This window comes from Dromiciops gliroides, chromosome 3 (assembly GCF_019393635.1).
Source record: "Dromiciops gliroides isolate mDroGli1 chromosome 3, mDroGli1.pri, whole genome shotgun sequence".
Classification (NCBI taxonomy): Eukaryota; Metazoa; Chordata; class Mammalia; order Microbiotheria; family Microbiotheriidae; genus Dromiciops; species Dromiciops gliroides.
The window spans coordinates 366,150,587-366,174,710 of record NC_057863.1 but is presented as its reverse complement, the minus strand read 5'-3'; the positions used below and the strand labels follow the sequence as shown (position 1 = coordinate 366,174,710).

At 39.0% G+C, this 24,124-nt stretch overlaps 1 protein-coding gene across 1 annotated transcript in view; it reads right to left on the bottom strand.

Moving 5' to 3' along the window:
• The window catches only part of ZEB2 (zinc finger E-box binding homeobox 2), a 147,243-nt gene extending 133,039 nt beyond the window's left edge, over positions 1–14,204 (bottom strand). Inside the window, 2 exon segments of the mRNA XM_043998608.1 lie at positions 10,957–11,102; positions 13,800–14,204. Of these exon segments, the coding sequence (XP_043854543.1) occupies positions 10,957–11,029 (73 nt within the window). The 5' untranslated portion in view covers positions 11,030–11,102; positions 13,800–14,204.
• Between the last annotated feature and the right edge of the window lie 9,920 nt (positions 14,205–24,124).

The following is a 24,124-nucleotide window of genomic DNA, read 5'->3' as shown; positions in this document are numbered from 1 at the left end:
ACGAGGGACAGAGAATTGGTAAGTGGATAATTTACAGTAGGACATGACATTTAATTCCAGGGATCATATTTAGATTAAGGAAAAGTCATCTGGAGTCTTAATTACATAGCAGTGTGAAAAATGAAAGGTAACTTAAGTGTGCAAGCTAAACAGTTCCGTTTTATGCCCTAATCTCGAATAGCTACTTCAAATCTCATCACCACAACTCAAACTCAGACCAGTAATATAAATAAATTTGTAATAATGATGAATCATAATGACAAATACAATCCTCAGTTGTATAAAAGAAGGAGATTTAAATGAGTTCTCTTTTGGAAGATTTTCTTCATTTACACCTCTTAGGTAGCCATCCTTACTTCTTATTCTTTTGGATACCATGTTTTAGAAGTCTGTTAGTTTTGCAATAATGCTGTATGCAGCACCCAATATTAATGCATGTGATTTTTATTATTGACTATCTCTTTATACTTTCTTGTTTCCCCCTCAATCTTATTTGATGAGATGCTCATCATCATTTTCTTCCTTTCTGTTTTCTAATGTAGTCCTTTCCTATCAGGGGCCTGAGAGAAATGCAGGGCTTTGCGCTATTGCTGAGAGAGTACAAAGTTTAACTTCAGTGTTGGCAATCACAGAATAATTCATAGATAGATTTCTAGCAAAGGATATGATTTACTCAATTTTGCTCTTTGATTTATATTTGTGTGCTACTGCTACTGCTAAGGTTTTGCCAAGCTCAATTAGATCATGAATGAGATCAGTTTAATTCAGGCCCCAAACTGTGACCTGACCATGGTCTGAGAGTGTCCAAAAATGAATTTTAAGCCTCCCTTTGATTTGTAAAGGAATACTGCATGCTTGGTCGTTCATACAAATAACATAAAACTTAATTATTGGATGATTTGGCAGAAGGAATTCTCGCCAAACAACAGTCAATGCCAGCTACTGTAATGCTGGCGGTGTTCTGGGACTTTTGAGAGCAGAGCCCCCTTCTATAAGGGTGTTTGTTCATTATGTCTCAGAGCAAGATGCTTTTTAATGGAATTCAATGGGTTAGGGAGGCAGGGTGCAATAGGAAGGGTGTACCATATTTATAACTCCAGTTACAAAATGCTGTATCACCTAGAAGGGAAGTGGATCTGCGCTGTCAAATCACCAGGAGGCTGTGACAAAGGGAGCTTGCAGCTTGACACACGGTGTAACAACATAGCAAACACCTTTAATTCTGTCATGTCTCATACCCTTTACTTTCTCACACGTTTGTGGCTGCTCTCACAGTGACACCTACACTTTTTTTCTAACTAAATAAGGCAATCTTATTTAAACCAAAATGCAACACCTGTAAAGTTATTCTTATGCCCAGCAAAAATAACATTAACTCCTTTCTCTTACAATTCTAGATTATTTCAATGTAAATTCTCAGTTTGGTAACGGACAGCCCTGACACCATGCAAGTGGAAGTTCATATGACCTTCTAAGCTTTAAAAGATATGCAGTACTTCCCTCTTTTGAAAGATGTGAATGCAGAGATAGTATGACTGTCAGAGAAAAAAATGGACTCATACAGGTTCTCAAGTTTATAGCACATCTTCTTTATAGTTCAAAAGCCTTGTATCAATCCCCTAGTGTCCTTTACAGCTATGAGAAAAATCTTAAATTCCTAAATTCCTCCTAGCTGCTTTAAATTCACCCCCAAACTATCTCAATATTTTACAAAGTAGAAATAAAAATAACTTTTCAAAATTATATATTAGATTTTTTATGCCTCTTGCTTGAGGTCATTTGTTCTTTCTCAAATGATAAAATGTAATCTGATAAAATATAATTTGGAGGTCTCTTGATGTAGTAAGTCCAACCCAACTCAACCACATTTTAAAAGTAAAAGTATTGCTTTGACAGTTTTCATGTCAACAAGATACTAGACTTGTTTCAAGAATAAATTGCTAGAAGTAGAATCTGGAAACTCTTCAGGAATCTGAATCTTATCTGCTGAGTGAAAGTGTAAGGTACTCTAAGAGTTAAACAGTTTTCCAGCATTACAGGGTAGGTTAATATCACAGCTGCCTGGTAAAGAATTATCCCAGCACCTTACTTAACAAAAGCCTCCTTTTGCAAACAGACTCCTACTTTCCCCCAAGTGTCCAAAGGTGTTTACTGAAGTAAATCTGCCTAAATCCTTCATTGCTTGGGTCATGGGGGTGGGGGTGGAGATTTGGTGTGTGTGTGTGTGTGTGTGTGTGTGTGTGTAAGGTGTAGAGATAATCTCTTTTTGTAAGTTCTAGAAATCTTCTGGGAAAAAATCAGGAATCTGTGTCACATGCTTCTGTTCAACTAGTAACATCTCGTTTAGTTTTGCTTATAAGTGAAATCTGCCACAACAGCTATTGGAAAATATCTGTCCCTGTTTGAGATTGTTCATACTGCTATTTTAGTAGATTGCTCTCCCAAAGTTGTTTTTAGTGTGTTTAATCTAATTGCGGATGAAAAACTGTTGGTATCTTAAAAGAGGTTTTAGAAAACTGACAGTTTGGTAGAAAGATAGTGCAGCTGAAAACTTGTCACGTAAGATTTCTGCTCTTACTGTGGTTTCATTCCAATACCATTAACTGCATGTTACTTTTACATGTTGCAAGTGGAGGCAAATAACACAGTAAAATCTGACAGGTCTGCCTGGAAGGGTTTAAACAGCTCCCAGTAAGCAGGAACTCTTTATGAATAAACTTTCTCTTACAGGAGAAAGTGAATACCACTAAATCCCCTAAAATTTGAAACTACCCAGTTTGAGATACCAAAAGGCTGTCATCTCACAAATGTTAAACATCCTTAAAAAATCGGAAAAAAAAGTATAGTGAAGGTGTGAAAATTGTGGCACTTCTCAGCCCTCAATCTTTTAAAAATAGAACAACTTTCTCCCCCCCCCCCCAAATTCTTTTTGGTGGTTTTCCCCTCCCCTCCCCTTTTGACTTATTTGAGGATTCCTTCTCCAGCTTCCCCTCCCCCACTTGAAAATATGAATTGTCATGAAAAGTTTAACAAAAAATAACAACAATAACAAGAGGAAAACCTTTCCCAGCCCCCCCCCCCTAGAAATTAGCAGTGGTTAGGCTGGATATACTCATCCCCCCTCCCCCAATATAGACACCCACCACCAGAACTAAATCCTAGGAGAACTTCTGGCTCCCACCTTTATCTAGAGACAAGGTTTCCCTCCTGTATCCTCCCTCACTGTCTTCTTGCTCTTCCTTTCCCCTCCCACACACCCCACTCCCCTCACCTTCCAGGTCACTGTGGGTAAACAATAATAGTAATTAAAACAAAATAATGGGCAGCAGTCAAGAGCTGAAAGTCCACACACCTGACCCTAAGTAGAACAGGCTTCTCAGAGTAAAATTTGATCCGTCCCTGACACTTTTTACCTCAAGTGTTAGAGCGAGTGGCCATGAATAGTACAGGCATGCCATCCTGTAACACTATATGCCTGTCAGAAGAGCCAAGGCTTGGTAGAGCATAAGCTATATAAGGCTTGTAACTAGGGGAAGCCCAACAAACAGCGACAAACACCTAAGTTATTTTACTCAGCCTCCACCCTCTGCTCCCCCCCCTTCTCTCTCTCTCTCTCTCTCTCTCTCTCTCTCTCTCTCTCTCTCTCTCTCTCTCTCTCTCTCTCTCTCTCCCTCTCTCTCTCTCTCTCTCTCCCCCTCTTTCTCTCTCTCTCTTTTTTTCTTTTCATCTTGGCTTTCTGTGGCAGAATGCAAATGTAGCCTGCCGGCGGTGAAAGGGCTGAATTGTGATTAAGAAGAAGAAGAGCTCCTTTCTTTGTTCTCCCCTCAGGGGATGTTTACTGGGAGAGACACAGCGGATCAGATATGAAAGGCATTCAGGTCAGCATTGATGTGAGCGAAAGTGAAATCATACCTAAGGCATTCAAAAGACCGCCGTGTCAGGGGTTCAGCTAACGGTGCATCTACTGTGTGTGTCTACCCTGGGAGGCAAAAATCTTTTCACAGACCGGCGATTCCCCCCCCCTAATTTACTACAAATTTATAAAAGTTCCCCCCCATCCCCAGTTTACTTCCCATCAGAAGGCACAAGAGTTAGTGTGTTCTTTTCTCATGGACCACAGAGAACAATTAAAGAGACCAATTTGTATTAAGTCTAGCAGCTAGATTAGCCATAAATTTCAACCATGATCTGTGATGCGCCACCTTTTTTTTTTTTTTACAGGTGTGTCCATCTCTATCCCATATATGCATAATAAGGGGGATAAACTATGAGACATTCGGGCACTGTTGAAGATAAAATTCCTTTTGTAAAAGGATAGATACACATATATGGGCACAATTGCCTCTCACCTCCCTCAAGGGACACATAATGTATGCATAAAGTATAAAAAATACAGCACACCTCAAAAAAACAATGTTTTATTTACTTTGTAACTCCTAGTTACACTCTGCTGACCACTAACAAAATGGCATGACTGTCACCCAAGATAAAATTATCTTAAAACAGTGATTTAAGTTAAATTCTTCCAGAAAGCCTAGTAATTATCACCATTTTCATTTAAAATGTTTGATAAAGAAATACTTGGATCTTATTTTTTTTTAAAAGTTTACACTTCCTACAACAAATATTCTTTCAATAGATTTTTCAAGTGGTAAGCTGATGCTTTTGGCATAAAGAGAAATATGTAAATATATACATAATTGTTATTTACAAATTTGAGCAACATACAAATGATTAGGTCATGCCTAGATTCTTAAAGATTTAAAAATAAAATGTCACATTTTGTCCTAAAGTACTTAAAAAAAAAAAAGAGACAGTGAGAAACAGGGCAATATCTTGAAGTTAAATCCTTATTGCTTTTATTTTTTTCAATTCTCACATCTTTGTTAAAAAGCACATTTTTGCCTATTTTAACATCTGTTTTAATGGTAACATTTAATTCTTTATATTTTCAACTAGTGTTTCTGCATCACAGATTTCTATCTTTTTTCTTTTTACTCGAAAAAGACCACTAAAGAGCAATCAAAAAGGTGTCTGACTTGGCCATTCAGACAATTGCACCCTTGTGGGAATGCTGGAATGAATGGTACAGTGGACACCCCAGCACTATTGACGTTATAAACATGTAAATGAAACACATTAGGGCAGACAATCAATTGTCTGTGAGCACTGCAAACCTGCACTCCCTTTCTATGTGACAGGCACAAAATAGTGTCTACCTTGGGAAGCCATGGTGTTGGGAGAAAAAAAGGACAAAGAGTTCTCTTTCACACAGAAGAAAATGCACCTTAAAAGCATTGGAATAATGCAGATGCCAAAAACTGTTGTGAGGGAAAGAATTTCCTATTTCTTGATTTGAATGCGGCATTGCTATAGAAGAACCAACACACTCTTTTCTACCTTTAGGGGAGACACATTTTTAATAGGAAATATTCTCAATATAGCATTAGGCCCCTTTTAGAACCTCTTGATACTTTTAAAGTTTCAGCAGTTTCTTTTATATAAGTATTTGTTTAGCAAGGAACTTTAACGTTGTTTTATTCTTTCTTTCTTTTTCTTTCTTTTTTTTTTTAAAGAAAGACCTTGTAATATCAGTTAATTTTTTCTTAAGTAACAAGGGAAAATTTAAAGTTTAAAATTCAAAGCTCTAACCTTACCCCCAAGAGATAGATCATCAGGGTCAAATTGTCACCAGGCTAGTGGCTATGCAGTTGAGAAATGCAGCATACTGCTGCAAAAGGAGATGCCATCCAAATTCAGTTTCCCCAAACTGGTGAAAGATTAAGAAATTAATCTGGATGCAAGGTCCCAACCTTCTGAGTACTACATCAAAACTTCCAGAAGATATCTACATACAGAAAAAAAGATGAAGACGAATATCTTTGGAGTTCACTAAGAATTGGTACCTTAATTTCAAGTACCATCTCAGTGCTTTAGGAATCAGTAATGCATTTTCCTTAAAAACTAATCAACTTTAAAAGTAATCTATTTGCAAGGGATTTTCACACTAGCAAAGATAACCAGTGATGGGTGAGGTCCCAACTGATGGCTATATGTCTGGACCACCTGAAATTTAAAAAGAAAAGAAAAGAAATAAAAGAAGGAAGGAAGGAAGGAAGAAGGAAGGAAAGAAAGAAAGAAAGAAAGAAAGAAAGAAAGAAAGAAAGAAAGAAAGAAAGAAAGAAAGAAAGAAAGAAAGAAAGAAAGAAAGAAAGAAAGAAATACAACTTTCCTGCCTTGTTCTGTAGCTAGGGCTCTTTTCTTTCGGTTACATCCAAACTTCACCTTAATATGCAGGAACACCCTTCATCTCAGGAAGGAAAGACACTAGGTAGATCTTTTAGTTGGAGCTTTTTTCTTTTTCTTGTTCATTTTCATTTAAGCATCTTTGAAAGGAGGTAAGTTTTTCTTCCACCCCCACTTTTCTTTCTTATCTCCCCCCCCCCCCCAGCAACACCATTACCACTTCGTACTCTTTTTTGGTAGGTCAGAGTGGGGCTGTGAGGTGAGTCCTTATAAACTGTATTATGCCCGTTTGCTTTCTATTCCCTCTCGGATCAAAAGCAATGAACTTTATCCTTTTCTTTACCATTGAAAATGAGATGCTAAAGAAATCAAAGGGAGCTTTTTACTGAAACTTTGGAGAAAATCAGACAACTTTTCCTTCCTTCCTTCCTTCCTTCCTTCCTTCCTTCCTTCCTTCCTTCCTTCCTTCCTTCCTTCCTTCCTTCCTTCCTTCCTTCCTTCCTTCCTTCCTTCCTCCCTCCCTCCCTCCCTCCCTCCCTCCCTCCCTTCCTTCCTTCTTTTCTTTTCTTTCTTTCTTCCTTTCCTCTTTTTTTCCTTTTTGAAAAATTTTTTTTCTGGTTTCCAAGGGACAATTTTATTCCCTATTTTTAAAATTGCTGCCTACTTTTGTGTCTTTCTTAAAGGGTGTTTGTAATTTTTTTCCTGGGGCGGGGGGAGAGGGGGGGAGGAATACTGGTGCTTCTCCTTAGTCTCAGGCTCTGCATGAAGCATGAGAGGAAACAGGAGCATCTCCAATGAGTCCGCTGCAGTAAACGGGGGGAAAGGCAGCAGCAAACTTTGCGAGTTGCCACTGCTGCTCTGATGGCAGACAAGACCTGGGCATCTCCGTTTCAGTGAGATTCTTCCTATTAGAATGCTGTATGAAGATAGTGCGGTGTAATCAGAGGAATTAAAAGGGGGGGGGGAGTTTGGGATTTTTCCCCTCCCGCTTCAGTGAAAGTGTTACAAAGTGAGTCAGGCGACTGGGGATCATCTGACTGAACTTTGCTGAAACCGACACACATTCCTGTCTGCGGGCTCCTCGCATTTCGACTACTTTCCTCTTACCCCTACTCCCACTTTTCTCCTCCACATCTTATTTCCTAGGAATAAATTTCATCTTTTTACATGGAGGAAAAAACCGAGATATTTCCTGCTTTGGATTAACTTTACTCTGATATTCTTCCTCTACAGTTCCCTGCTCAGTCCTAATTCACCTAGTTATTCTGGAGAATGATGAAGCTTAGATTGTAGATTCCTTTCCCCCTGACTTGCTAGACTTATTTTCCTCCAACCCTCCTAGTTTGCCTTTTAACAATTTTACATGGCATTGTCATATAATCCGTGTTCCCACCAAGCATCCTTTCAAATGCACAAACAACAGCACACATTTATCTCCTAGTTGGTTTATTCTATTTATACATTGTTGACTTCATTAATACACACACACACACACACACACACACAATACCACCCTAGCTTACTGTTTGACCATCTTTTTTTGCAGCTTCTATTTCTATTCTTGTTGTTGTTGTTATTATTATTCCTTTCCAGGAATTTCTATATAATTTTGATAAGCATCATCATATTTAGTGTTATCAGCAAAGACACAAGCTCAGAAGTGACATCCTTTCCATGAATCCAGGAGAGAAGAAAAATCCACTCAGTTCAGATAAATCCTGGCAATTCCCAAAGGGAAAGGCATTGGATACGTGCTTGACTAGAGAGAAAATGAAAAACTCTTCTACCTGCTTCTCAAAACCAGGACATTGCTCAGGCAGGAAGAAACAAATTATTCACCACAAAGAAAAAGCACTGGGAAAACAAACTATATCTTCCGAATTAATTAATTGAAGAAAGACAAGTAAGGGGTAAGTTGGAAAACCATGTAGCCAATGTACAGACTTTAGATTAAGTTTTCAGGGTCTTGAGGATATACTTGAAATTTGCAATTAAACTTTCCTCTTCAGAGTGTTCTGGATTTCAAAGTTATTGAATATACAGGACATGGTTTTTTTTTTTTGAGATGCAATAGAAATGTCATTCAGGTTCATATTTGCTGCCCAAGATTGTTTATTATAGCTACTGCTACACATTATACTCCTTATCTGTTACACCTGCAGAGTTCCCATATAGTCCCTCCCTCTCCCCTTTCCATTAAATTGTTTTTAGAAAACATGAAACTAGGTAATACACACTTCATAGACCTATGTTATGCCTTTACATTAACTACAAGGCTAAACTAGTTATCTATATCCAAACCAAGAAAAGAGGGTGGGAGGACGAAAGGACAAGAAACACTCAAAATAGTCTTTACTGCAAAAGAGCACTCCTGGAAACCTCGCTTTAAATCTCATTCTCTTTTCTCGAAAAAATGACTGTTTAACATAAGAAAAAAAGACTCCTTGACACAAAGCTTTTGTTATCCAGTTGATCAGCAACGTGCTTTAGATACTTGTAAGGGTGGAAAAAAAAGCCCCACAACAGACATTGATTTTAGAAAATCAATAACCAACATTTAATAAAAAGAACAGAGGAAACACAAGAGAGGAGAGGGGAACATTACGTGTAATTTTAGTGTCTACTAAATTACCCAGAGATGAGGAAAGGGGAGGTCTCCAGTGTGAAGACCACCTTAAATAATGACAGTCACAAGAGTAAGGAAAAATGGGAAAAAAACCCCCACAAGACTTAAAAGAGGTAGTCTGAATAGATCTTGGGGAATCTCCTCTGAATATATTATTTTACTTGGGTTTTGTTTTGATTTTTTTTTTTTTGGTAATACTAAAGCCAAGCAAACAGATCAAAGACAACACAAAGGGAAAAGCCAGTGTAACATAACGAACAGTTTCTGACTAAAATTCCTCTATCACTCCCCCATATGGCTCGACACCTCCGCCACAACAAGAAAAAGACACACACGCACGCACAAAACCTAGAGAGAGAAAGACAGGATCATTTGTCTCCAATCAAAAATTCTCTTCTCTTTGTGTTATTCTCCCTCCACACCCCATATCCCACACCCCAGTCTCTACTTAAATTCTGTAGCTCAGTTTTAAGGAAAGGGATTGAGGTTCATACAATTGTCTTCATTTCTCCTGATCTCTAGAGGAAAGTTGCAGAAAGTGGGTCCGGGAAGTCCATTCAGGGCTCTGGGAGGGGGTGGGGTGGGGGGGGGCTTTCGACTACGGAAGCAGTGGAGAAACTAGGGAGGGACAGAACCCCACACCAGAGGAGAAGCAGCCAAATTGTGAGCTCAGTCCAGAACACCACGTCCCATTGAGCTCAGCCTCTCTGTAGACTGCAGAGACCAAGGGAGAGGGCAATCATGGGCGACTAGACAAATTGTTTTATCAGTATTATTATGATTACACTGGAGAAGTTTCATTTCTTCTTCTTCTTCTTTTTTTTTTTAGAAAAGTAAGTATTCTCCACCATCCTCCTGTCATGGTCTCACCCGTTCTTCCTCACGCATCTCCCCTCCCCCCAATCTCCCTAAACCCCTAATGCCAATCACTTTTCCTTTTTATTCCCACGATTTTGTTTCGGGCAATGCCCTGTCCTTTTTCTTTTTCTTTTTTTAAATGGACCTATTAAAATGTCACCCCCTTCCCTTTCCTTCCTTTTTTCCTTCCCTTCTGTCTCTGTCTCTCTCTCTCTGTCTCTCTCTCTCTCTCTCTCTCTCTCCCTCTCCCTCTCTTCCTCTCTCTCTCCCACACACTATCCCTCCACTTATTTTCTCTCCTCCCCCGTTCAACCACTGGCGTGTTTTTATTCCTCTCTCCCCCGTACTCTCCATATCTCTTTCCCTACCATAAGGCGTTAGAGCTAGGGTGATCTTGACATGAAAACTGGCCGGAAAGTGCCTTTGGTCTCTAAGAGTCTTACATATCCTGCCGTTGTAGAAAGCAATCATATTAAAAAAGAGAGATACGTACACACACACACACACACACACACACACACACACACACACACACACACAGAGTGATAGAGTTAGCAGAGTCTTGGGCAAAGCTTTGAAGAGGGACACCGGCAAAAGAAAACCAGGACCGTTAGTTGAGAGAGAGAGAGAGAGAGAGAGAGAGAGAGAGAGAGAGAGAGAGAGAGACTGAGACTTGCAAAGGGACTCAGTCAAGAAACTTTCCGTATTCCTAAGGCTCAGCTAACGGGGCTCTCTAGCTCTCAGATTCATTCTCCCTCCTTCTCTCTCTCCCTCTCTCTTTCTCTCCTCTTTTACAAAAAATTCTCAGTAAATTTGAAGAAAGTCCTAAAATTTGGTACTCTGCCCACTGGATCGGAGACTCCAAAGAGGTCGGGAGGGGTGGGGGCTGGGGGGGGGGTGGGAGCGGTGAGAGAAGAGGAAGAAGAGGATGTGAGGGTGGGGTGGGGGTGGGGGTGTGGGAGAAGCAAAGAGGAGATGTAGTCCAGGAGAAGGGTCTAGGAACCCCCTGTTTCTTTGACACTCACTTTCCCCGGGACTTCCTTGAACTCTCTCTCCCCCTCCAGAAATATACAACAGGCGGATCTCTCCTCGGCCACATAGAAAAGCGATCGCCAGCAAACCCCGGGGCGGCTGCTGCTGCTGCTGCTGCTGCTTATTTTTCCTCCTTCTCCCTCTCCCTCTCTAGTGGAGTCGAAAGGAAAAGTTTGATTCAGGGTTTTTCTTACCGTTTTTCCTTCTTGGATTGGCTTGTTTTCGCCTCTTACACCTGGGGCCATCCGCCATGATCTGCTGCTTCATTGATAAGAGTGGATCAGATGGCAGGCAGTTCGCATGGACTCGGCTCCCTGATTCAGCAGCACGCAGACTCTATCTAACAACCAAACACAGCAACAATGTGGGCATTGGTATATCCCATTTAAATGCAGGGCGCCAAAGGGAGCCCAAATATTCACCCGAAAAGAACCCATCCACGCACCCAAAAGGACTCGCCGGGGTTGAAAACAAAACTAAAGTTCTTCCCCTGGCCGAGTAGCTTTGTGTTTGTTAATGTTTTGTGTATTGCACCAGCAAAGGAGATCAGAGACAAGAATTACATCTTCAAAATGAGTCATAACTCATGACCGTATGAGGGAATGCACAGGGTTTTACAGTAGGCTGTTTGACTCAATGCTAGGCGGACCATTTCCTCCGAAAAGTACTTTAGCCCAACATTGTAACTTGTTTTCAGGCGAATTTTTTCAAAGGAAAACACACACACACACACACACGCAGCACACTTAGGCAAATTGATAACAGTAATTACGTTAAGCCTGATCTCCCCCCCTCCCGCCAACCCCCCCCCCCATCACCCTTTTGGAGTTAAACGAGACGCTGTTCCCCAGGTGGGGTTCCCCCTCCCTTCTCTCCTAACATAAGAAGAGGAATTATAAGTCTTTTGCAATGGTACGCTCCCCCCCCCTCCACAATTTGACAATATTAATTCAATTCTTCCCCCTCCCCATATTCCTTCTCTTCACTATTCCATCTTGGTCCAGTTAAACAGCTACAGTATAATTTTTCAAGAAAGGAAACAGAAATCAAAACCACTACTGTAATACTTTCAAGCTTTCTAAATGGTCACATCCTTTCTGGCTTGTAAACTTTTGTGCCTAAAAATATATAGAGAGAGACACTGCATTTTTAAGTAGAATCTGTCAGAACTTGGAGAGAGGGAACTCTGGTTTGGAGGATACTAGGGATCCTGAAGAGAAGTCCATCTTGGAGAAGATGCTTTGACTTGAGGATTAGTTTAAACAGGGGGCTATAAAAGATGTAACAGATGCAAACTGTAAAACAAGGGCAATTAACCCTTCCTCTGCCGGACAAAATCTGTCCTAGCCCCAGCACCTATTGTCTACTTCTATACTAGAAGCTTTGCAGAAAACCTGGAAAGCGAGTATCAGTTTCCACACATTTGCCGAGAGGGGTGGAGGTAACAGGGTGTGTGTGTGTGTGTGTGTGTGTGTGTGGTGGTGTTGGTGGGGGGGGGGAGTATTCATTTTAGAAAGCATCCTAACTTCAACATAGACTTTCAGTAAGACTTTTGCAATCAAGTTTTTTGCCCTGTTTGGGGCCATTTTTGAGCTCTCCTCTTGTTCTTTAATTGTAAAAATTAAAATGAATTAAAGAGTGTTTGAGACTTTAAAGCTGGCCTGCCTGTCTGCCTTCTTGACAAGTCCACTGCATAGAAATATATGTTTAACAAGCTAAACAGTTTTGTAGGAATGTGTATGAGGGAGAGAATAGGATTAAACTTTATCTTTGCCAGTTAGTTGTAACTCTGAAGTTAGTAATCTCTACATTATTCGTATGGAGGGAGCACATAAAATCCAAAAGTAGATGTGTGTGTGTGTGTGTGTGTGTGTGTGAGTATAAACAATTTCACAGAAGCTGGGGCTTAGTACTCATGAGGACTCTTCATCTGGGCTTTGCTCTGATATAGGAGTCTTTATGTCAAACTACTGATAGTGGAGTCATTTAAACACAATTCCATTTTTCTATGACCAGTTAGCATTTAAAAATTTGTTCCTAATTTAAAATCCTAAAGTCCTGACAGCAGTTTCTTTGCAGCTGGAGTGACCCCCCCCCCATCTCCCTTTGGTAAAAGACTCTAAGTTCCAGTCATTACTTTCACTTCTTTATTTATGATCACAGAAGCTGGGGTGTTACTTCACACACATCCACACAAAGAATGAAATAAAGAAATGAAACTCACTAGGCAGACAAAACAGCAAACTTTTTGCTTAGAAAACATCCCTTTTCTATGGGAGAGGATGGAAAACTACATCTGGGAGAGAGGATTTTCCTGAATTTGCTATGTCTGAATTGGCCACTGCTTTGCAATTATTAACAGGTACATGCAAAGTTTAAGATTTTTAGTGTAATTGATTTTGTTTCGATGCTAAAATATGACAGCAGATGTCTACCTACTGACTTTGTATATAGCTGAATCACTTTCAATAAAACTTTTGCAAAGATAGAAGCAATATGGAAGCAAAATGCACCTTGATTACCTGGATGAACAGGTATTGGGGAAAATTTTGGGGAAGGAAAAGAGAAAAGAAAAGGAAGAGAGGAAGGAGAGAGAGAGAGAGAGAGAGAGAGAGAGAGAGAGAGAGAGAGAGAGAGAGAGAGAGAGAGAAGAAGAAGAAGAAGAAGAAGAAGAAGAAGAAGAAGAAGAAGAAGAAGAAGAAGAAGAAGAAGAAGAAGAAGAAGAAGAGGAGAGGAGAGGAGAGGAGAGGAGAGGAGAGGAGAGGAGAGGAGAGGAGGGGAGAGGAGAGGAGAGGAGAGGAGAGGAGAGGAGAGGAGAGGAGAGGAGAGGAGAGGAGAGGAGAGGAGAGGAGAGGAGAGGAAAGATCACTCCAGGGAAAAGCTTTCCATAAAAGAACTAATCCCACCTGAAATTCTTGCCCTAAGACTTCATGTCTCACTTCAGAATCAACTCCCATCCAAAAGGACCACGACAGAAGAGGGGGAAATACAATGCAAAAAGGAAAAAAAAATAAGATGAAGAAAAAGAAGAACCTACCTGCGAAGTCTTGTTTGTAGTTTTGGCCAGAAATGGTGAGAAGAAAAAGCATGAAGAAGCCGCGAAGTGTGGGGGAGAAAAGGTGGAAGAGAAGCAGCTCCTGGAGAAAATTGTAAAAAGCCTTGCAAAGAGTTGTCGGAAGGACCGTTATTCCTGCTGGGCAGGTTAGGACTGATCTCTTTCTGCCACTCCAGGAAACACAAACCTGGGGACGGACTGACGTGTTACGCCTCTTCTAATGACATTTTTTTCTTTTTCTTTTCTGTAGAGAAGAGAGGCGAGACCCTGAAACACGCGCCACCTATCTTTGTGGGGAGGGATAATTGAAGAGCACTAAACGTGAGCATCATGTGAAAACGTGATCGCCAAGTTTCTCTCTGGGAAAGGATCTGGGATAGATTATACCTTGAAGTCTCCGCAAACGCTTTAGTGGAAGAAATGAAATTCCACCTCCCTCCCTCCCTTCCTCCCTCCCTCCCTCCCTCCCTCTCTCCCTCCCTCCCTCTCTCTCGTTCTCCCTCCCCCTCCTCTCCCCCCTCCTCCCCCCTCCCTAACCATCAAGTCTTTGGCATCATTATCCTCTTCACTAAATCCTACTGGATACAAGGCGGAAAACGGTGAACACCATTCACAGAACTGGAGCACTCAAAGGAACCGAAAGTTAAAGGCAAAGATCCTGTGTCTTCAATCAAGATCTCTTCTTCTTACAAAGATATCTCTAATGGCCAGATTTCAGATGCACATTAACTTGTGTGGATTTCTCAGCACGGCTCCCAGCACTAAAGTCTTTGCCCTTTTCTCTTAGATTTTCTTTTCTTTTCAGATGCCAAAATCATGTAATAAAATTATATGAAGAAACTAAATGCTGCATGTGACTGCATCCTAGGGCTTGTAGATCGGGATTCTGGTTTTTGTCCCAACGTGTGCAGGGTTACATTGGACAAAAAGTGTGTTTGACGAAATTCTTTAGAACTGGAATCACTGAGAGAGTATATGGGGATGGATGATCTCTGAACTTTTTTCCAGCCCATATATGTACGCATACGCATATATGTATATATGTACACACACATAAACACATATCACCACCGTGTGTGTGTGTGTGTGTGTGTGTGTGTGTGTGGTGAGGGAGGAGGAAGCAGGGGGAAGGAAGGAGAAAGAGGAACTTGCTAGGGAAAGAAGAGGATGATATTAAACTGCATGAGGTCTAAGTTTTTCAAGGTTTTTTTTTGATATTGCAATTAAAATAAAATAAAAAAAAGACTCCACCTTTGCACTGAAGGGATTGGTTATGTAAATATGTAAGGGATTTCCTGGAGAATACAGCTTTCTACTGTATGGTTAATTAAATCATCACTCAAAAGCTTCCAATGTGACGCTTCTGTCGTAATCCAATCAGGTTACGTAGGTCCTAAACAAGAAAGATATTTTCCACATCTGGAAGTCAGCAATTTAGCAAGTACTGCACATTATTAACCAATTCAGAGCCCACTTCCCAGGGGGATTTTTTGAAGTTTAAGTGTTCTTAACCAATGCTCTGCTGTTTTGTTAATCAAAAAGCTGGTTTACACTGCACATAATTGGAACTAATATAGAAGTAAATAAAGGCAGCCAAATTTGTGGATGCTGAGCACAGACATTAATCTGGATGGAAAAAAAAAATCTCTTAGCCTCGATCAGTTCAGGCTCAATTCCTTAAAGAACCAACAGGCGTTTCTTGCAGTGAAAGTGCTTCAAATAATCTCAGTGAACAAATAAACTTCCAATTCTAGAGGCTTGTATTATTCTATCTAAAGGTAACTATAGAGGTAGGTACAGGTTTGAATGACCGTCTCTGCTTTTACAGTTATATCTATTACTGCATTTTTTCCTAGTCTGATGAAAACTGAAACAAATGATATACTGCTCCGGCACTATACTTTTACTTATATTAAATTGAGATAAACTGCTTTGAACTACACTTTGAATATGTGCCTAAAGCAAGAATTTGAATGCTAGCAATAGTCACTCGTAATCTCACTCAAAACTACTCCTTACATGAAAACACCTTTCTCACAAAAGAAGCAAAAGGCAAGCATATGCATTGTAATATACTCACATCTTCTAAGGTGCATTTATTTATATTTTCTCCATTTTAAGGATACTGAACTTGTCACCCTGAATTGCAAAAGTCAGATTTAATGCATTATATATACATAAATATGTACATATATATAATATACGTATCATATATAGGAGTAAGGAAGATTTAACAGTTGGTTACTGACTTGTCTCTGTTGAACTTCACTTCAGTGTACATTTATTAAATATAAAATTACTGGACAAGTTAATCTTTCCTTCAGGCTTTCAGATAGCTTCTACAGCAGAGCAGAATACAGGATCTTCTTACACACAAAAGGAAACCAAATATTAAAGGCAAAGGTCAGATAATTTTCTCTATTTTATACTTGTTAAATTCTTTTAATATCATAGATATGTTACAGCAGGCTTTTTCCCACTGGCTATCACTCCTCTTTATGTTTCCCTCCCTCTTCCTCCATCTGTTTTCCTTTTTTTTTTTTAATATTAAAATTTTAGGTCTCATCTCCAGGAGTTTGTTTTTCTGCTGCTTTCTTGATACTCCCTGAACTTCTATGAACCACTGAAATGACAGAAGACCACAAACTGGGTATGCCCCCTTTCCAGTATATATTTCCATCACTTGTATAATATCAGGACAAAGGATCTCATCATATAGCAAACAAAAAAAAAGTTCTCTTTAGTCAAGACTTTACTGTGTAACTAAATGGCAGATTACTTTGTATCTGACAAAAAAAAACACACAACTTAAGCATTTCCGTTAAAAACAACTAATCATCTGATAACTGTGATCCCAGTAATTGTTCAGGTGGCATGAGGCAGCACAGAAAGCTTGATCACCAGTGTCCTGTAGTGCCAGTCTGTAGATGCTTTGAGAAAAATCTTTCAGTCTCACTTCAAGTTTAAGGTTTTCATCACGTTAAATTTCCTTGCGAGGTGTAAGATGCTCAGATCCCCTACTCGCCGCCCCCCAACCCCAAAGCCTTCCTCTCCACCCCCTCCTTGAGCACGCCCCTGACAGTGTTTGAAGAGACAGATACCATAATGACAAATGCTGTGAAATCAGATTAGATGGAATATTAATTTGAATGGGGACTCCCCTAGATTCAAAACCCAAGGCAGAGACAGTTTGAACCAAAGCAGCAAACTGATTTCGGGAGATTCAGAACACAGGAAAAAAAAAAAAAGTATAGAGCTGCCTAGCTTGGGCGTCCTTTCTCCATTCAGGAAAGCAAATCCTTAGGATGAATTGATCTTTCTACAAATGCCCTACACATTAATAATATACTTCCAGATTATAACAGAGGAAGAGGATTAAGACCATAGCTACATGTAAATTTGAAATAATATTGCAATCGACCTTGTAGAGGAAAAATAATCCTGTAGGATTTACTTAGGTAAAACAGACCCCGGAAGGGTTCATCACAGTTGTAGTAAGAGGAACACATTTTAGTTTTCAAATCCACACTAGTTATGATTTTATGGTCAACCTTCCCCAACCCCCCCCATCCGTCAATTTACTCAACTTTCAAAATCCTCTTCTTTGCCTCCCCACTTCACCCCCAGAAAGCCTCACAGAGATAAAATGCTTCTCCTTAATGGCATACAAAGCTACAGTCTTTATGAGAACATGACCACATTACGTTATTTTAGCATATTTATGTATTTTGTAAGAAGACGTTTTTTAAAAGCCTGTATTTGAATAGGAATTTAACCCTAATCCAGAGGATTATTTGCGACTCGGATTGGGACTGACCAGGAGAGGCAGCTTCCTTTCCAGTTGGAAGTGAGGGGTGTGTCACCGAAGTCTGCTACATTGGGTGGTGATGGTGGCAAGGAAACATACTTCAAACTTTTTCCCTACATGAAAACTGATTATGAACCCTTAGTAAATCAGACCTAGGGGCTGGGGGGGGGGGGAGGGGGGAGGGACGACGGACACTTTTTTGAAACATGTGTCATCTTCAAAAACTGTACGAATTAAACCACCCCCTAGCAACCCCGAACGTGTTTTCTCAGTTTTTGTAACCTAGCTAGATTACCTGGCTACTGTCCAGAAGGTAAGGTGAGCTAAGAACTCTTAGTGTTTTTTTTTTAATTAAAAGCCAACTGACCCTTTCTCTGCTTCAGAAACACTCCCCCCTCCCCCTATCATTTGACAGGAGCCTGAAAACTTTAGGACCCAAATCATCCTTTTAATTTATTGATGCAGAACAGGTCTTGATGGATGCCAGTAATTCACTATGCGCGCTCCCGGGGTACTTTTCGTTCCTTCCATGATTTTGATCTTATACCAATGCATCGCATCACATATAAGGCACCACGTGTGGGAATTCAATCCCCCTCCCCACTTCCCCAGAGTCTCCCCACCTCACTCCTTGCCCCCCCCCCTTACCCTGGGTCTGGTCAGCTGACCTCTTTTTCTCTCCTCCTTCATCACCCCGCCGCCCCTATTTCCGGTCCCCAGGGTACAGGGGGAGGGCAGGCTGGGAGATTTAGGCTCTGGATGTGTGTGAGCCTGTGAGGAGGTGATGCTAGGGGCTGATTAACATAATAAAGGCCGTGCCTGGAAAAGCCTACAACACGCGACTGTCAATCTCAGTTAAGGGGACAGTGTAGGAATCACCAGATAACTTAGTTGATATTGTGCGACAATGCAGGCCAGAGAAGAGTTTAGTCCTCACTCGAAAGTATGTGTCATTAACATTTTCAGACGCCAGCAGCAGCACAAGGGATTTGAAAGCTAAAGTGATACTCTCTCTCTCTCTCTCTCTCTCTCTCTCTCTCTCTCTCTCTCTCTCTCTCTCTCTCTCTCTCTCTCTCTCTCTCTCCTCCCTCTCTCTCAGAAAGACATCACTGTTTAGTCTTTCTCCATTCTTATCCTACTGCACCCTTCCTCAATACTAATCCCATCTGCTATTTACTGATCTTAGTTTCCCCTCCTAATTTTCTCTCTCTCTTTTATTCTTTTACTATCTCCTAGCTTGTGTTCAGATTTATTATTGCATTTTTCAAAACAGAATACTTAATAGGTAATTAAGTTACCATCAGGAGATGAATGACAACCTATGTCTAAAAATAACTACATGGCAAACATGTAAGATAATAGAAGTCCACCAACACATTAACATAGCATAGTAGTGAGTGAACAATGTAAAAAAATTATACCAGTACTACTAATAATAGCAATACTAGGGAATAATTTATTATTAATTCAGACACCCTCCCAACCAAATCCTGCAAAACAGTATCATTCTCATGGAGGTTAGAAATAATATTTTGCATGGAGAAGAAGATCTAATCAACGCTAGCATTTTTCTAATGTGTTACTTCAGTCTCTTTATATAGAAATCTCAGCATAGCTCATTATAGTTTATAGATTAGAACAGGTGACCTTTTAAATTTTGTAAACTTTTAAAAAAATCAGTGTCAAAAAACAAAACAAAAAAACCCAAAACAAACAAACAAAAAAATCAGTGTCACTTCTAAATGTGATTTTAAAAAATATTAATGTTTATTTTTTAAAAATTGTGAATGAGTCAGTTCAATAAAAAATTTAAGCCATGCTCATTGTACAGAACAAGGCAAATTAACAACTTATAGCATCATTATTATTATTATTTCATCAGTTCTTACAGCAGGTGGATGAATATATTGACAAATGTCTCACATAATGAACTCTGTCTTTTGGAACTTTTCTTAAAATTTGGTCACATTTCTTGTATGGTTTTTAAAATTAAAGTTAGCACTTGTTTACAAATTTTTGTTTGTTGAATTTTAAAAACTTGTTGGAAGCCAATTTGACTCATATGTTAAGCAGTTTTAGGCCTGAAAAATAAAGAGACACTAGAAAGATGCCTATTAGAGTTCATAATTATTAATTGACATTTTATGATGAATAATTAATCATTTGAATAATTTTTGTATCTCTGATCTGAACACATATTTGCATATCTAATGCCTGGTTTTAAATAATTTTTTAAAAAATATTTTTCATTCTCCCAGGACAGAGACAAGAAGTAACAAAATAATGCAAAAGTTTTTCTCCTGCACTTATAAAAGCACATTTGTTGAACTAGATGCTTGAAAGAATATTTGATATACACACCATTTCTTTACCAATGATATATAGAAACACACACACACATATATATCAATCACATATGAAACAACCTTTTAAATAATAAGGAATGCTTTCTTATTTTACTTTGGCTATTAAAAAATTCTATGTGGTATCTATATAGGCAAAGTAGAATGGAAAATTGAGACAACAGATAGGCTTATATGGAGTAATGTTTTAGGTCTCTACTTTATAGTGTATAGAAAGGGAATTAAAGTTGTGTTAAAATAATTTTCATGCATATTCTAATCCTGATAGTCTTTTATCCCATATCCATTTGAATGACCAAGAAAGGTATGAAAGATTTAAAAATATTTTTATCTGATACTAATGAAATAAAGATGAGTTAATACTGATACAATATGATTGTTTTTTAATTTTAGTATCATATATTTATATATTTTATTATCTCATATATATATATATATATACACATACACACACATATGTAAATAAAATGTTTGGATTAAAACTGATGCTGTCATTAAATGAAAGAAAAAGAATGGAGGACCTGGCAATGTTGATGGTTCTTTGGAGTGATATAAAGTAGAAACTATAATTGCAACGAAAAATAAATACTCAAAATAGTTTAATTTATCCCCATTGCATTGTTTAACATTTTCTCTGCTATATACAATATGTTTATAATTTGGTAGAAGCATCAACCTTGTACTAGGGCTGAAATGCCGTTCTTAGAAATTTGTTATGTCATGTTTTCTACAATAGCCAGCAGTGGCTTATGTTCTGTGAGAGATTTGCTTTCAGTTAGGGGTTAAATTTTTAATAGCTTAGTTACATTCTTGAGTAAGACTTGCAAAAAAAAGGGCAAACTTTCAAATTCTGAGACCAGAATTTTGGCTTTTAGAAAACCATTTGCTTTAAGACTATTCATAATGAAGCAAGCGATCGCTTTTGAAATTAGTTAAAGCTAAAACTAAGATCATATAGCAATAGTGAAGGAGAAAACCATTAAAAAAATAGAAAATAAAACATTTACTACTCAGAATTAGTAGAAAATAATACAATGTAGAGAAAGAAAGTTGCTATGTTAAAAGATGCCAATTTTATTTAACCCAAACCCTTATGACCTTTGGCTCTTCAATTATATTTACAAATCTTGGAGCTGCTTGAAGTTCCTAAATATTCTCTATTTGCTATTCCTTTCCTCTCGAAGATTCCTTTGCTCTTGTTCTTTCATACTTTTCTCCTAGTGGGACTACCTAACAAAGTATCTAGTTATTTGCCCAGAGGTCTCAGGGGTGACCTGTGCTTCTTGCAGTTTTTTAAGAGGAAAGAGTACAGAATTGTACTACTCTATCTAGAAATTGTCTAGTGATTTGATCTGATTGACATCATGGAAATTTGACCAGTCTGCTTTTGTGTCCTTCTTCAATACTGTCCTATCCATTAAAGAACCAATATGTGACTCATGGAAAGATTTATTTGGTTTGGGTCTTGCTCTAGGTTAGGTACTTGTGTCAAAGCAACTGGAAAACTTTAATACTTGGACATCTCCATCAGTGTCCATCAGTGGAAATTTGGGTTTCCAGGGTACTAGTTACCTGGAGGGCTTGTGACTCAGGCTTGTGATGCAGAGATATTCCGAAACAGTGACCATCTGACACCCTCCCCCCACACCAAGAAGTGTCATACACTGATTCTGCCATGCCAAGGAAAGAAGGAGGCAGGTTCTTAAACTGTTGCTGGGGCTCTGGCCAGAGGGGACCAAAGAGTTTTGCTTGAGGGACTAGAAACTCATCTGGAACCAGTTCTCTCCCCACTAGAGGTAACTCAGAATAGGGAAATGGGCTAGCCAATCCCTCTATTCCCCCTCTTTGAGGAGGATGAAACCACCCAGGAGTCCACCCTATGGTGGAGATGGGAGGGCAGTCTGTGGAAGAGGGAAAAGTGGAAGAGGGAAATGTCAAAGAGTTAGTAGGATTCCCAAAGGCCATGATGGGAAATGTAAGAGAAAATTAATGTATCAAAGGATGTGTTTCAATAAAAGAATCAACAAGCTTTTATAAAGTGTCTACTCTGTGCCTGACACTGTATTTGGGGCTCAGAATACAAAGACAAGGAAGAAATAGTCTCTGACCTCAAGGAACTTACTCACATATTTTCCTTTAAATGTTTTTGCTTTCTAAAATGACAGGGGTTATAAGAATTTAACAGGCTAAAAAGATTTGCCAGTCATTTTTCATGTCATCATAATCACTCTAATTATTAAAGTCACGATAAGGGCAAAATGTGACAGAGTGGAAATGGTGGACAGAAAGGAGGAAATTTTAAATTATGGATCTTGGATGTTCCCAGGTACAGTGAAGGCTAAGGTAAGGACTTTTTTGGAAGGTGGGATGGTGAAGGAGATAATTGGAATTGATGATACTAAAGAATTATGTAGGAAAATTCTTAGAGGGGCCATTAGTACAAATATTATTCCAATAATGATGGAAGGGGATAAGGTGGAAAAGAAGACAAAGCTGGGTTCTAAATTAATTGAAAAAGATGGGAAAATACATCAGAGAACAAGTCGCAGCAACACAATGTTTCATATATTTACATATATAATAAAAATATGGAATATGTGTCCTGATTTTAATAATTGGCAGTGAAATAAATATGGGTATTGAAAATTTTCAAAAATGGACATTGGAGAAATGAGTACTATATTATTAGAAGAAACTGAAGCTATATTTCTGTCAGATGAAGAAAAACAGAAAGGTGACAGTTGCACCTTTGAAGTTCATTCACAGTGTTCAGAGACAATAATGTTTAAAGTACTTGAAATGAAGTCCTCTTCACTAGAGGCCTTCAAGCAAAGTTGGGAGACCCCTTTGGGGGATATTTTGTAAAAGTGATTCTTGTTTAGGCATTTCAACTCTGAGCTCCCTACACCAAGCATTTATGAAGGATGAATCACTATGTCATAGAACTGGCAAAGGCTAATTTAGATAATCTTATATCCAATTAAATGTCTTTGATTATTATGGAATGTTGATATCTCCACAGTAGTTACAAAACAAGTAATAACCACAAAAGATAACATCTATCAGCATATTAATCGCTAACAAATTCTATAGCATAATTTTGTGTATTGCTATGACCAAAGAATTCATCATTTAGTGGACAATATACTGATGGCATAGTAATAACAATAATACCATTTACATAGTGCTTTAGGGGTGGCAAAGCATTTTACAAATATTATTTTATCTTCACTACAACTCTGGAAGGTAAATGCTATTATTATCCCCATTTTACAGATGAGGAAACTGAGGCAATTAGCAGTTAAGTGATTTGTCTAGAGTCACACAGCTAGTAAGTGTTTGGGCAGCTATGGATTTGAACACAGGTCTTTTTAACTTTAGGTCTCAAACTCTATCCACTGTGCTACCTAGCAAGAGTGAGGGGTCAGGGCAGCTAGATGGTGCAGTGGATAGAGCACCGGCCCTGGATTCAGGGGCACCTGAGTTCAAATCCGGCCTCAGACACTTTTGACACTTACTGGCTGTGTGACCCTGGGCAAGTCACTTAACCCCAATTGCCCCACTAAAAAAACCCAAAAAACCCCCAAAAAACCAAAGAGTGAGGGGTCAAAATGGATAGCTTAAGTGCTTCACTTAACTGATGGAATACAAAAATACTTAAAAGAGGGGTTTCAACATGTTAGGGAGGTTCTATGGGAAAATAGGAACAAGAAACACATGGGATGCAATGGTATCATTGGGTAGTCGCTTGCAATCTGCATTGATGAAATCACAACTCTCATAGCAAAAAATTCCATAATTCCATTATTTTCCACCTCATAAAAATCATCTCTTCCAATGGTAACAAAACATTATGAATGTGCAGTTTCCTATTTCCTAAATATTTCTGGAATTAGAGCTTTATGTGACTTCAAGAAGGCAGAACTTCCAGAGCCAAGGACTCCATCTGTAGGAATTGTGATGAGACTGGTGGCAAATGGTATCATGATGGTGATCATTTGCAATCCAACTGTAGAAGCAGTTAAAAACAAACAAAAACACCTTGAAGTTTTTATGACATGACTTAATTTTCACAATGAAGGATGCTTATCATTTTAGACTGGTTTAATATTTGCAAAAATTTGGGCCACAAAATA